The sequence below is a fragment of the Salmo salar genome, chromosome 13 (assembly GCF_965601325.2).
Source record: "Salmo salar chromosome 13, fSalSal1, whole genome shotgun sequence".
NCBI classification, from domain to species: domain Eukaryota; kingdom Metazoa; phylum Chordata; class Actinopteri; order Salmoniformes; family Salmonidae; genus Salmo; species Salmo salar.
This window is the reverse complement of record NC_138303.1, coordinates 71,447,492-71,463,652: the sequence shown is the minus strand read 5'-3', so window position 1 is coordinate 71,463,652 and position 16,161 is coordinate 71,447,492. Positions and strand designations below refer to the sequence as shown.

General features: G+C 40.8%; 1 protein-coding gene across 4 annotated transcripts in view; it reads left to right on the top strand.

Annotated features, from left to right (window-relative positions):
• Positions 1-16,161, top strand: part of LOC106567652 (roundabout homolog 3) — a 306,687-nt gene that overhangs the window by 227,633 nt on the left and 62,893 nt on the right. For 3 of the 4 annotated variants that reach the window (XM_014137191.3, XM_014137190.3, XM_014137194.3), the window contains exons 3-7: positions 4,545-4,702; positions 11,155-11,275; positions 11,553-11,691; positions 11,920-12,047; positions 12,794-12,805. In XM_014137191.3, coding sequence (XP_013992666.1) covers positions 4,545-4,702; positions 11,155-11,275; positions 11,553-11,691; positions 11,920-12,047; positions 12,794-12,805 — 558 coding nt within the window. The remainder of the gene's footprint in view (positions 1-4,544; positions 4,703-11,154; positions 11,276-11,552; positions 11,692-11,919; positions 12,048-12,793; positions 12,806-16,161) is intronic. The other variant, XM_014137193.3, reaches the window with a different exon arrangement.

Here is a 16,161-nt window from a genome sequence, read left to right as displayed (position 1 = left end):
CACACATAATAATATTATTATTATGTGAAATGTTATTACACACAAATATATACAGTTAAATTCGGAAGTTTACATACACCCTAGCCAAATACATTTAAATTCAGTTTTTCCACACAATTCCTGACATTTAATCCTAGTAAAATTGTTCTGTTTTAGGTCAGTTAGGATCACCACTTTATTTTAAGAATGTGAAATGTCAGAATAATAGTAGAGAGAATGATTTATTTCAGCTTTTTATTTATTTCGTCACATTCCCAGTGGGTCAGAAGTTTACATACACTCAATAAGTATTTGGTAACATTGCCTTTAAATTGTTTAACTTGGGTCAAGCGTTTTGGGTAGCCTTCCACAAGCTTCCCACAATAAGTTGGGTGAATTTTGGCCCCTTCCTCCTGACAGAGCTGGTGTAACTGAGTCAGGTTTGTAGGCATCTTTTCACACACATGCTTTTTCAGTTCTGCCCACAAATGTTCTATAGGATTGAGGTCAGGGCTTTGTGATGGCCACTCCAATACCTTGATTTTGTTGTCCTTAAGCCAAAATTGCCACAATTTTGGAAGTAGGCTTGTGGTCACTGTCCATTTGGAAGACCCATTTGCGACCAAGCTTTAACTTCCTGACTGATGTCTTGAGATGTTGCTTCAATATATCCACATAATTTTCCTCCCTCATGATGCCAAGCACCCCCACAACATGATGCTGCCACCCCCATGCTTCACGGTTGGGATGGTGTTCTTCGGGTTGCAAGCCTCCACCTTTTTCCTCCAAACAAAACGATGGTCATTATGGCCAAACAGTTCTATTTTTGTTTCATCAGACCAGAGGACAATTCTCCAAAAAGTATGATCTTTGTCCCTCCATGTGCAGGTTCCGTCGATGTAGCACTCGTTTTACTCTGGATATAGATACTTTTGTAACGGTTTCCTCCAGCATCTTCACAAGGTCCTTTGCTGTTGTTCTGGGATTGATTTGCACTTTTCGCACAAAAGTACATTCATCTCTCGGAGACAGAACGCGTCTCCTTCCTGAGTGGTATGACAGCTGCGTGGTCCCATGGTGTTTATACTTGCGTACTATTGTTTGTATAGATGAACGTGGTACCTTCAGGCGTTTGGAAATTGCTCTCAAGGATGAACCAGACTTGTGGAGATCTACCATTTTTTTCTGAGGTCTTGGCTGATTTCTTTTGATTTTCCCATGATGTCAAGCGAAGAGGCATTGAGGTTGAAGGTAGGCCTTGAAATACATCCACAGGTACACCTCCAATTGACTCAAATGTCAATTAGCCTATCAGAAGCTTTTAACACCATGACATCATTTTCTGGAATTTTCCAAGCTATTTAAAGGCACAGTCAACTTAGTGTATGTAAACTTCTGACCCACTGGAATTAATTGTGATACAGTAAATTATAAGTGAAATAATCTGTCTGTAAACAATTGTTGGAAAAATTATTTGTGTCGTGCACAAGTAGATGTCGTAACCGACTTGCCAAAACTATAGTTTGTTAACAAGAAATTTGTGGAGTGATTGAAAAATTAGTTTTAATGACTCCAACCTAAGTGTTTGTAAACTTCCAATTTCAAATGTATATTATAATTAAGGTTCTAACAACATTTCCATATCAACAATCGAAATGACTGAAAAATTCAGTTTAAAACGTCCAAAAAGTGTCTAATCAAAACGAAATTCTAGCTTTATAAATCAAATGCATCAAAGGGATGTTGTGTATTTTCATGTTCATTTAAACAATAGCCTAACCCTCAAATTGCAAAGGTAAAGGAAATTAATTAGGCCTACCTTTACTTTTAAATGAAGCCAATTCGTCTGTCCTTCAGGCTGAACCTCTCAGTGTGACAGTGTTTCATGGCCAAGGAGGACACTTTTTTTAACCTTTATTTAACTAGGCAAGTCAGTTATTTTACAAAGAGCCCTACCCCAGCCAAACCCTACCCTAACCAGGATGACGTTGGGCCGATTATGCGCCGCCTTATGGGACTCCCGATCATAGCCAGTTGTGATACAGCCCGGGATCAAACCAGGGTCTGTAGTGACACCTCTAGCACTGAGATGCAGTGCATTAGGCCACTGCGCCACTCAGGAGCCCTAAAATGATCAAACCTGGCTTCCATTTGAACACTGATAATGTCCAAAATACTGTAAAACATTCCTCTCATCTCTGATTGGCTGTGTACCAGGCTGCTTTGTCAGGGCCAGTATGGTACATTAGATCAGATGATTTTCTGTCCCTTCCTCTGATGGTTAGGAAGTGCAGGTGTTGGTCTCCCTCTCGGAATTATACCAAGTTATCCTTGGAAATCCAACTTGAAAACGTTTGGGGTGCAGTACAGTGTACATTTGTCTTTTTCTAGCTAGCTTCAATATTTTCAAGGGATGCGGGCGCCAAATTATGTAGACACGGCCAAATGAACAGAGCTTACCCACACACGCAATACGCATGCACAAAATAGGAAATCGTCTCAATGCAACAAATGAAGCTAGGCAAAGCAGCGAGGCCTATGCTGTTTATCGACAGTGACTGGAATCAGGAACGGCCGCGATTGCCGCCAGATTTGAATGGATTTGAATTGATGGGAAGGAAGGCATGAATACCCTAACACGTTTTGATGCAGTTTTAGCACATTTTGAGATGTTGAGCATAAAAAAACCTTTAAAGAAAACAGATAAAAAAGGATGAAACAGCTTTTCATAACAGCTTTTCTTATTAGATTATCACAGGGTAAGCACTGCCACTGAATGAAAGACAGTGTCTTGTTTTGTTGTTCGCATGAGACCAAATTATGATTGGCCTCCGCAGGCCTCTCAGTGAGCTGGTTATTCAGGTCTTCATGTGTTTGGCTGACACACACACACCTTGTTGACACTGAGGGTTGAAGTTACCCCTAAGCGCTGATCCAAGGTCATATACTCCCATTTTTACTCCCAATGGTTAAAGTTGGGACTAACAGATGATAAGATGACTCTAGATCTGTCATTAAGGGCAACTTCTACCCAAAGCACTGAAACTACCTAGACCTCTGTCCAATCGTCTCCAATCACTAGCCACTTGTGGCTTAAGTGAAATACGAACAAATACCAACTCCACTATCCTCATAGTTATTTTTAACACACTGATACGGGCTACTGCCATTTTCCAACAGACTCCATTCAGTTTAATCCATATCATCAGCAGCCTGGCATTACAGTATATTGGATCGAGTCCAAAGCAATATCCCTTCTCCTCATAAACTTTATCCTCACTGAAACTTTATCCTCTGGCGCTAGCTTAAGGGCATAGCCAGGCACCAATTGGATAGTGGCAGAGTGAAATAACGATTGAATGCGGGTCAATTCAGAGAGATACGGAGGGAGAGCAGCAGACTACACTAATGGAAGTGGCGAAGAGGTGCAGAAGAATCTGATAAAGAGTAATTCAATGGGAATACAGATTGAGGGAAGAAGGGTTGATGGTTGATTGCATCTGGCCTGTAGGTGTGGTTTGATAGATGGTGGTTGGTTATTATTGGTAGAGTTGATGTTGTTGGTGTGCGTGGTTGTATGTGTGTTTGTGAGTTCGTATTTCTATAAGCTGTTGTCTTGTTGTGTGCAGGTGTGTGTACATGTTTGTCTCTTTTGTATGTTCTGTAAGTGTTTGTATTTCTGTCTCATGCATATGGATGTGTGTGTGTCTGGGGAGTGTGTTAGGCCAATTGAATAATTCATCCACCTTGTGTCAGAAAGGAGCCTGTCCATTATTGATGAGCCGCTAGGCCACACGCACGCACACATACACACACGCACACGCACACACACACACTCAGGACACTGAGTAAATGAAAACCATAGGGAGGCAACACGCACACACACACACACACACACACGCGCATGCACACACACACGCACACACACACACTCAGGACACTGAGTCAATGAAGACCATAGGAAGGCAACATACACACACACCAATTTTTTTGTTATCACAAGTCATATCATTATTATACCAGTATTGAGGGGCTTTGGGTCATTCAACTAAATCATACACTGAGAGCCGCTCTTGCATGTTGAATTTCATCTGTTTTGCATTCACCCTTTTTTTAACAAGACTTGATAGCGGAGACAGCACAAGGCTTTATGGCATACAGTTCGTACTTACACATGAAACTTAGACTACATTATAATGCATTCATGCAGCCACCCTGCACAGTGAAAGATGTGGTAGACTATCCTAACTTACGATTTCTGATGTGGACTTTCAAGGTATCTTTGTGACTCTCCCTTACAGAGGGAAAAGCAGAGCTATTATGATCTTGCTATTACCTCTCCAATTGTATTACATCAACACAAGGTGCTTAGGGGGTTAGGGGTTGGTTTGGAATTGGGAAGTAGGCGTAGTACTCTGTATCACCCTCTCTCTATTCAATTCAATCTGCAATTGTGCTTTATTGGCAATAAATATGTACGAAAATTGCCAAAGCTAATTATAATAATGAATGTTTGCTGTATAATAACAATCAACCCTGCTCTCCCTCCCCTCTCTTACCTCCAGTCTTGAGGGATGACTTCAGGCAGACACCCAGTGACGTAGTCGTGGCGGCAGGGGAGCCGGCGGTCATGGAGTGCATCCCCCCGCGGGGCCACCCAGAGCCCACCATCTCCTGGAAGAGGAACAACATGAAGGTCAACGACCACGACGAGAGGATAACCGTGAGTCTTATCCATCTGTATATAGACCTCTGATTCGTCCATCTATACTTTCATTGTTGTGGCTATCCAAAAAAGGAGGCCTGTAGAGTGCATTCGGAAAGTATTCAGACCCCATGACTTTTGTTACGTTATAGCGTTATTCTAAAATGTATTAAATCGTTTTTTTTACCCCTCATCAATCTACACACAATAGCCCATAATGACAAAGCAAAAACAGGTTTTTAGAGATTTTAGCGAATTTAAAAATAAGTATTCAGACCCTTTAGTCAGTACTTTGTTGAAGCACCTTTGGCAGCGATTACAGCCTCAAGTCTTTTTGGGTTTGACACTCAAATTTGGCAAACCTGTATTTGGCGAGTTTCTCCCATTCTTCTCTACAGATTCTCTCAAGCTCTGTCAGGTTGGATGGGGAACGTCGCTGCACAGTTATTTTCAGGTCTTTCCAGAGATGTTCGATCGGGTTCAAGTCCGGGCTCTGGCTGGGCCACTCAAGGACATTCAGAGACTTGTCCCTGAAGCCACTCCTGTGTTGTCTTGGCTGTGTGCTTAGGGTTGTTGTCCTGTTGGAAGGTGAACCTTTGCCCCAGTCTGAGGTCCTGAGTGCTCTGGAGCAGGTTTTCATTAGGGATCTTTCTGTAGTTTGCTTCGTTCAAATTGTTCATGATCCTAACTAGTCTCTCAGTCCATGCCACTGAAAAACATCCCCACAACATGATGCTGCCACCACCATGCTTCACCGTAGGGATGGTGCCAGGTTTCCTCCAGACGTGACGCTTGGCATTCAGGCCAGAGAGTTCAATCATCAGACCAGATAATCTTGTTTCTCATGGTCTGAGAGTCTTGAGCTGCCTTTTGGCAAACTCCAAGCGGGCTGTCATGTGCTTTTTACAGAGGAGTGGCTTCTGTCTGGCCACTCTACCATAAAGGCCTAATTGGTGAAGTGCTGCAGAGATGGTTGTCCTTCTGGAAGATTCTCCCATCTCCACAGAGGAACTCTGGAGCTCTTTCAGAGTGACCTTCTGGTTCTTGGTCACCTCTCTGACCATGGCCATTCTCCCCTGATTGCTCAGTTTGGTCATGGAGCCAGCTCTAGGAAGAGTCTTGGGGGTTCTTGGGGGTTCTTCTTCCATATAAGAATGATGGAGGCCACTGTGTTCTTGGGGACCTTCAATGCTGCAGACATGTTTTGATACCCTTCCCCAGATCTGTGCCTCGACACAATCCTGTCTTGGAGCTCTATGGACAATTCCTTTGACCTCATGGCTTAGTTTTTGCTCTGACATACACTGTCAACTGTTGGACCTTATATAGACAGCTGTGTGCCTTTCCAAATCATGTCAAATCAATTTCATTTTCCACAGGTGGACTCCAATCAAGTTGTAGAAACATCTCAAGGATGATCAATGAAAACAGGATGCACCTGAGCTCAATTTTGAGTCTCATAGCAAAGGGTCTGAATACTTATGTAAATAAGGTATTTCTGTTTGTATTTTTTTATAAATTTGCAAAAAAATCTTAAAACCTGTTTTCGCTTTGTCATTATGAGGTATTGTGTGTAGATTGATGAGGATTTTTTTTTATTTCATCCATTTTAGAATAAGCTGTAACAGAATTTGGAAAAAGTCAAGGGGTCTGAATACTTTCCCAATGCACTGTATATCCGTCTATCTATTATATCTATAATATAGCGCCTTCAGAAAGTATTCACAACCTTTAACTTTTTCTTAATTTTGTTGTGTTTAAATTTAAAATGATAAAATAATAAGTTGCATGGACTCTGTGTGCAATAATGGTGTTTAACATGATTTTTGAATGACTACCTCATCTCTGTACCCCACACATACAGTTATCTGTCAGGTCCCTTAGTCGAGCAGTGAATTTAAAACCACTAAGAACAGGGAGGTTTTCCAATGCCTTGCAAAGAAGTGCACCTGTTGGTAGATGGGTGAAAATAAAATAAAAAGCAGACATTGAATAGCCGTTTGAGCATGGTGAAGTTATTAATCACACTTTGGATGGTGTATCAACACACCCAGTCACGACAAATATACAGATGTCTTTCCTAACTCAGTTGCTGGAGAGGAAAGAAACTTCTCTGGGAGGCCAATGGTGACTTTAAAACACGTACAGAGTTTAATGGCTGTGATAGGAGAAATCTGAGGATGGATCAACAACATTGTAGTTACTCCACAATACTAACCTAAATGACAAAATGAAAAGAAGGAAGCCTGTACAGAATAAAAATATTCCAAAACATGCACCCTGTTTGCAGAAAGGCACAAAAGTAATACTGCAAAGAAAATGCAGCAAAGCAATTAGCTTTTTGTCCTGAATACAAAGTGTTATGTTTGGGGCAAATCCAATAAAACACATTACTGAGTATCACTCATATAGACACACATGGCATTTAAATTTAATTCATAGGACATTTGAAAAACATTTAATCACAACCATATTTTTTTTACAAATCATATTTTGACAATCTGCCCATTTGAGGTTTGAACCTACAATATTTGGTTGCCAAACCAGGACTTTCATCCTCTGCTCCACCAGGGAAGCCCTCTTTCATCATCATAATTTTTCAGTATATAGCCTTTTAAGCATTCTTAGACGTAACTAACCCAGGGAACTACTAGTAACTGGGCTATTCACCATCACTTCACCCATCCTCTTTATATGCTGCATACTTCTGGGCCCATATTTACAAGGTAATGAGTGCTGATCTAGGATAACTTTTGCTTTATATCTGAGGTGTTTTTTAAAGTTGAACAGTCAATTACATTAAGTCTAAATTCTGCATTTCTGACTGGATATATAAATCTGGACAAAATAAAGATATCTTCTCTTAGTAGAGTATATCTGATCCTCAATTTCATATTTGTTCTAAAGAAACATGGTTACAGAACATTTTGGATTGAACGTGCAATCTTCAGAACTGCAGTCAGATAATTAACCCTATGCACCACCATGGGATAGCTGGGGCCTTGTGTTTATTCGTCATTTTTTTTATGGTCAATCAGGACACAGCACACCATTTTTGATTTGTAAAAATCTCTTCATATGCTGTGAACTTTAACACTGTACTTTATGATTTTCTTTCTTCTCACATGTTGAAAGTCTTATGAAATGTGATTTTCATTGGATAGAGCTTCCTTTAAATAACTTGCATTTTTGTGTATTTATATACTTCTTAAATACAGAACCGTCAAACTAAATATTAATATTTTTGATCAATTTTGAATTCAGGCTGAAACACAACAATATATGGAATAATTCAAAGGGTATGAATACTTTCTGAAGGCACTGTATAACTACAGTTGTAGTCGGAAGTTTACATACACCTTAGCCAAATACATTTAAACTCAGTTTTTCAATTCCTGACATTTAATCCTAGTAAAAATTCCCTGTCTTAGGTCAGTTAGGATCACCACTTTATTTTAAGAATGTGAAATGTCAGAATAATAGCAGAGAGAATATTTTATTTCAGCTTTTATTTCTTTCATCGCATTCCCAGTGGGTCAGAAGTTTACATACACTCAATTAGTATTTGGTAGCATTGCCTTTAAATTGTTTGTCTTGGGTCAAACGTTTTGGGTAGCTTTCCACAAGCTTCCCACAATAAGTTGGGTGAATTTTGGCCCATTCCTCCTGACGGAGCTGGTGTAACTGAGTCAGGTTTGTTGGCCTCCTTGCTCGCACACGCTTTTTCAGTTCTGCCCACAAATGTTCTATAGGTTGAGGTCATGGCTTTGCGATGGCCACTCCAATACCTTGACTTTGTTGTCCTTACTTTGGAAGTTGTGGCAAGTTTCATATTTTTTTATTTTCCCATGATGTCAAGGAAAGAGGCACTGAGTTTGAAAGTGGGCCTTGCAATACATCCACAGGGATACCTCCAATTTACTCAAATGATGTCAATTAGCCTATCAGAAGCTTCTAACGCCATGACATCATTTTCTGGAATTTTCCAAGCTGTTTAAAGGCACAGTCAATTTAGTGTAAACTTCTGACCAACTGGAATTGTGATACAGTGAATTATAAGTGAAATAATCTGTCCGTAAACAATTGTTGGGAAAATTACTTGTGTCATGCACAAAGTAGATGTCCTGACTGACTTGCCAAAACTATAGTTTGTTAACAAGAAATTTGTGAAGTCATTGAAAAACAAGTTTTAATGACTCCAACCTAAGTGTATGTAAACTTCCAACTTCAACTGTATATACAAGTAGAACCTAGAATACCTATATCTATACCTCTGTTTCATCTTTCTATCATTTAAGCGTTTAATCCATAGACTGTATGGTTGTATCCCTTTGTTTGTCAGCTGAACACTGGTCAATACTGTATGACAGTTAAATGCTCAATGCTATAATGGACAAGCATGTGTATGGAATTGCATTGATTTTTGATTATCGGCAATGACGGAAATGAATAGATTATACAGCACATTTAGTTGAATCTATTTGAAGGTGTAATGACAAAAGCAGGCCCACCACAACAACAGAAGCAGACCCACCACAACCTCTGCTCTCCCTGAGGCCTTAAGCACTCAGATACACTATATAATACACTACACACAGTCACTTATCTAAATAAAACCCAGCTAGCACATAACATTCTTAGAGCCACATGTTTCGTAGAGTTTGGTGAGAGCATGGTTGTCCTATGGTTAATTTGCATACAATCTTCCCACAACTTGCTGGGAGTGGTGCACAATAGTTGCTTGGCTTTGGAAAATTATCTGCACATTTAAGGAACTTCACAAAATAAAAACAATTATATTATTGGTATTTCATTAGGAACTTTCCTAAACATTTTTTTATTTAACTAGGCAAGTCAGTTATGAACAAATTCTTATTTACAGTGATGGCCTAACTTCCTTGTTCAGGGGCAGAACGACAGTTTTTTACCTTGGGGATTTGATCTTGCAACCTTTCGGTTACTGGCCCAACACTCTAACCACTAGGCTACCTGCCACCAAACATTTACATTTAATTTAATAAATAGTTCAGAGAACATTTAAGAAACAATGTTCTTCTGTGGGTATTTCTGTACTTACGCACATTTCCTACAGGTTTCCACATAGTTATATTTTAAGTTATGTTCTCAAATTGTTCCGAGAACGTTAAAAACCACAAGAAAACTTTAGTAACGTTCAGAGACCACTCTAAGAATGTTATTTAAAAACATATACATTCTGTTCTCAGCATCAACAAAACTCTCTATCCTCTGTCTTGTTAAGTGTGTTCAGGTGTGTTGACCGCACCCACTAATTGGCTACAACTGATCTTAGAGAGTGCTTGTTTCCTTCTGAAATGGGGTCTGTTTGAATAGACTAAAATGAACAGCTTTGTATGGGTAAAAAATAAAACATAGCATGCTAGCTCCATCATGGTGGTGAAGTGGACTAATTCCATGGATATAGAACAGGAGATTATAGGTCTGAATCTCTCTGATGCCTTGTCACAATAAAAAAGAAATGTATTTCCATGATTAATGCCTAATGTAATTAATTTCCACGTGTCCTATTTGTGCTTAGAGTTCAAAAAAGTTAACCCAAAATAAGCTAGTCATTTTATAAAAAGTTTTATTGAAACAGAATTTATTTTCTCAGAGTGTTAATAAGACCTCACAGAAAAACTTACAATGAACTAGAGTAAAACATTCTCAGAACCTCCATGCAACCTAAAAATAAACGTTCCCAGAACAGGCAAAATGTTCACTTCTGCGCTCAGAACGTTTAAAAAAACCTTCTGTTTTACTGGTCAGGAAACGTATGGCTTCGTTCCCACAACCAATCTGAAACCAAAAACATACGTTCCCACAACTTCCAAGGAACCAAATGTGCTAGCTGGGAAGGCTCTTGTTTAATGTATTCTACATTTATGGAAGAGAGAAATAGAGAGAGTGGGGAGGGGTGAGGTGAGGTTGGAGAAAGAGAGACAGACAGAAACAGAAAGAGAGTAGGGTGGTATATAGGGGGGAGAGTGAGATAGAGAGAGGCAATGTGATGCTAGGGCTGTGGAGAGAGATTGAGCGAGAGAGAATAAGAGAGCGATGGAGGGAGAAAGTGAGAGAGAAGGAGACACCCATAATCAGACACGGATAACCAAATGCCTAAAATGTTGTTTACTCAATATATAACATGACAGAGTGAATGGGCTTGGGGACATGACAATAACATCATCACTCTTCCCTCTGTGGTGGCTTTTAAGGGAACACTGTGGCTTACTTCTTAACCAGTGGAGGCTGCTGAGGGGAGGACGACTCATAATAATGGCTGCAACGGCATTAAACCATGTGTATTTGATACCATTCCACCTATTCTGCTCCAGCCTTTACCACGAGCCCGTCCTCCCCATTAAGGTGCCACCAAGCTCCTGTGTTTTTGACTAACATGTTTTTTTATCCCCTCTCTCCCTCCTTTCCAATTCCTTTCCCCTTAACTATAGATCCGAGGAGGAAAGCTGATGATTTCAAACACGAGGAAGAGCGATGCGGGCATGTTTGTGTGTGTGGGCACCAATATGGTGGGAGAAAGGGACAGCGACCCAGCAGAACTAGTGGTGTTTGGTTAGTGGAGTTTCAACATGTCTTTCAACATATTACGTTTTCGCTCTCCTCCTCAACACATTCAAATGCTCTGTGTTTCCTCTTCTCCCTCTGTTTCTCACGTTTTTATCTTCTACTGTGAATTCATCATCTTTTCCCTACTTCTTCCACTCTCCTATCTTGCCCTCCTCTTTTCTCTCCCCATCTTTCTCTCCTTGTTTTGCTTTTTCTCCCTCTTTCTTTCTTAACTTAGCTTGTTCTCTCTCTGACCATATCTCTGTCTTTGTCCGTCTGTCAGAGCGGCCCATGTTCGTTAAGCGTCCAGTGAACCAGGTGGTGCTGGCAGATGACATGGTGGACTTCCTGTGTGAGGCCCATGGAGACCCCGCCCCCACCATCCGCTGGAGGAGAGAGGAGGGAGAGCTGCCTCGTGGCAGGTGAGGACACACACAAAGATAGATACACACACACACACACACACACACACACACACACACACACACACACACACACACACACACACACACACACACACACACACACACACACACACACACACAGCATCACATTAGCATTGGTCACCAGAAATCAATGAGGGTGAATGGATCCCAGTTAGCATACAGTACCATCCTATCAGCTCTGCTCTGCTGCTGTTGTTGTCGCAGGTCAGAGATCCGCAGTGACCACAGCTTGCGTCTGACTCAGGTCCGGGCCGAGGACGAGGGCACCTACACCTGTGTGTCTGAGAACAGCGTGGGAAAGGCAGAGGCATCGGGCAGCCTGCAGGTTCACGGTAAGACTGGGCACAACACATGGGGATGCACACACATGACATGCAAAACACATTCACTGGTACAGAGTGGCACACACACACATGCATACACGCACATAAGTAGAGACACAGGCACATACACCAATAGGAGCTTATGGCATGGAGTTGTGTGGAGATTATTGGCTGTTGGGAGATGATTTAGTTTGGAGAGTGCAGCTGCAATATTAATGGGGTATACCAGTGTGTGTGTGTGTGTGTGTGTGTGTGTGTGTGTGTGTGTGTGTGTGTGTGTGTGTGTGTGTGTGTGTGTGTGTTCGTCTACAACACACTCAGACTAGAGGAGACAGCCAGAGGGGTTTCTGTTTGAGCACATCTCTTTCAGTCTGAGCCCTCTCATTCCCAATCTCCACCTCTCCCTTTACACATTCATCCCTTAATTTTTTTACCTATAGCCGTCATATCATAATACCTATTCATACCAGGGATTGGGGTCAATACCATTTCAGTTCAATCAATTCAGACGATGAATAGAAAGAGTTTAAAAATGTACTTGAAACGTGACATTGATTTTCTATAAGAATGTTTCAATTTCACTTCCTGACTTGACTAGTAAAACATCATCTAACCATGATACACTAATTCTTGGTTCATTGGACTGCACTGCTCATTTAATCATCCTCAAGTCTCGACTCAACTCGACCCATCTCATTTTCATTCATCTCTCTTTTTTTCTCTCCGGTCCATTTTCTTCCATCTCTCCGTCTCAGTGGGTCCATTTAGTAAGTACACCATTTCATCTCATCTCTCTGCATGTAGCGTGTGTCGAGTGAAGGACAAGGATTGATCTGATTGCTTCCGATTGGGTCTCATCCATGCGGTTGCCATATTTGGCATAGTAGAAACCCCCCATTTGCTTTTATCTGATTGGCGTTTTGATGAAGGGGGGAAAAGTCAATATGCATTAAATGCCCCTGGCCACTCTGTAAAATCACACACTGTAATACCATATATGGACATGGCTCAACAGCAGAAATCCAATCAACTTTGAGTTCATCTATAAAATGGTCTGTACTATACATATATCATTCCAATGTTAATGGTTGTTGCTGTAAATATATACAGTATATATATATATATATACTGTATATATATATACTGTATATATTTACAGCAACAACCATTAACATTGGAATGCCAAAAAAGGTTAATTGGATCAAATTGGCTTGTGATATTGACACACGGAGAGCTAGTCTTTTCTGTACACCTACAGCGACTGATACCATGCATGTGTGTGTACGTGTGGGTGTGTGTGTGTGTATGCATGCACGCACTAAGGCTCAATGCTTAAAATAGGCTAGTGATAGGACCACAGTCATGTCCTTGACTTGTCAATGACGATTACAGCAGAGATCAATGGGACAGGGTTGACCTCCAGGATTTACACCCACATTAGCAAATGACCTAGGGAAGCTAGCATGAGGGAGGGAGAAGGGGAGAAGGCGATCAATACTAGCCCAGAAGTAAAGGTGACAGGCAGGCTGAGGTAGCTACTGCGATTTGGAGGGCAGTAGCTTCTATGCACTCGAGGTAGAAGTTGCCCATAACCACAGATCTGGGATCAGATTACGCTAACCTCAATCCTAGCATTAACCATTATGGTTAGAAAAAAAAATCTGTCCCTCTGTCAATGGTTACGGACAATTTACTGCCTTCTTTGCTACTTGGTAGATCAAATGGGGTTTCCTCCTGTCTGAGGTTTGGCTAGCATCTATGCTATAGCGTAGCCCAACTTGGTTGCAGATGTTTCATATTGAAAAGGCACCTGTTTAATAGGAGAATGTAAATATTTTGCGACCAGTTTCCATTTTAGTATCCCTTCCACGCTAGACCTCCCAGTTAGCCCACAGCACCATGTGCGACTAATTTTGGACACAGTCCAAAGAGGCTAACATCAATTAAGCGCCAATCCATCAGCTACTCACATATTGTTGTGAATGAAAATAAGAGCCATGTTTTTGTGATAGCAGTCAAGTGTAGGTTAACAAAAAGTTATTTTTGGAGTAACCCAGAAGCTTTTCTGTCTCTCATAAAACCAAAAAATCAAGCCATAGCTATGAAATTAAACATTATTCTGCCATGAAAACGGAAGATATTGCACTATATTTCTTCAGAGAGTGTACATGTCAAAATGAAAGAAAATGAAGTGGAAATGGTAGATTAAGAAGGATCAATTCATAGTATACAGGCCGCAAGGCACATGCACAGGTAGAGAGGTCTAAGGGTGCCTGAGCACCTGCCCTTTTGTCCTCCTATGAGTAAAGTGCGCTTTCAGATTGGTTAATTATTAACTTTTTATTTCACTTTTAGTCGATTTTCTCTCGTTATTTAAATTAATTGCCCATCAAACTAGCTAATTTCACCTTTTTTTGTGTGGAAAATCCCCCTCACCCGCTCCTCTGCCCCCACGCGAGTGTGCACTGCAGGTATAAGATACCTGCACGCAACGAAAGTGTAGTCGTGGCTCCTTTTTCAGTTGCATGTGTCATATCACAGTCAGGAACATAGAAGGCTTTAATTAGACTGTTTGTTAGTAGGCCTAAGAGGAAAATGTCAGCAGCAGAACAAACTCCAATCACAGGTAAAGACTAGTTAGATTGTTTAAACAGCATAGCTAACTAGCTAGCTAGCTAACTAGCTGGTTTACATAATCTACATTCGCTATGATCAGCTGATATCCCACCCCTCTTCGGCCTCTCTTTGTAGCCTGAAGACTCACATTAAATTATTTCACTGCTCTGTCGTTCGTTACATACTTTAGACTGACATCATTGAAGTATTTTGTGGTGAGGAGGGGCGTTGTACAAACCAAAGTAATCAGCGATTGAATCGTCTCTAGCCAATCAGAGTATCAAAGCCAATGACACATTTTCAAACCAGCGCTTTACCCAAGTGTATTCTGACTCAGGCCCAACCCATCGGTTTCTGGACCAATCAAATGCCCCCGAATGTGTTCGCATTTGGTGTAGGGTTGGGGAGGTACTCATATCCAGACTCATTGTGGAGAAGAAACTAAAGTCCATGAGCATGGCGTAGCATTTGGCCGGGGTAAGGAGTCTGGGTAGCCAAGGAACTCTCTTTGAGCAGTAGGCTATAAGATTGTGTACAGTGGGATGAGTGGGATTTTGCGGAAAATAAAGCTATATGCTAAAAAATCTATTTAAATTTGGCAACAGGAGCATTAGATAATTAGCTATGAATGTACAAAATTTAAGTAAATATATTTATTTATTTATTTATTTCGTTTTTGGACACAGGCCACCGTGGGAGTAAAGACTCCACTTATAATTTGTACAATGGCTTGTTGAAGAACAGTATAAAAAAAACATCAGACAATAAAAATGTATCACAAAATGAGAAGTGGAGGGGAAAAGAGAAGAAACAGGTGGGTTGCTTAATGGGGGCTTGTCCGAGATAAAAAAAGATCCTTTGAGATTTCTATCATGCCCGCAGCGGCAATAAAATCATAACATAATCTCAGCGTGTAATTTCATAAACTGCCCTCCATATTAGCATGTGTAAAGGACAGGGACAATAGAGGGGAAATAAGAAGGTGTAAGACTAATTTAGATACAACAGATTAAAGACTGGGAAGGCACTGGGGCTACGTTTGAAAGCCTGTTAAATAGGCAGTCTTGTGTGGGGCGGAAAACAACCCAATTATTGAGCAAGTGGGTCAGAGAGGAGAGAGTGGGTGAGAGAGAGAGAGGGGGACAGGGTGTGTGAATGTATGTGTGTGTGTGCATGAGAGAGAGGGCGAGAGAAGTAAAGAAACAAAGTGAAAAATAGAGAGAAAGAGAGAGAGAAAATAGACTAAAACACTACCTGTACTGAATTTATGAAGAAGATAAAAACAACTACGTTAAGGTATCCATTTTATCAGCAACATATCAGCATGCAATGTCAGTACACACAAATTCACTTTAATCTTCCTAATTTACTATGGATTAGATCTACATGAAGGTAAGGATTTCAACTGTTTTCTTCAGGGAAAGAACTTGAAGGCCCAGAACATTGTACTCGTTCATTCTGTTCTACAGGGGGTAACTTTAACTTTAGCAGGTCTTTTACAAGTCCT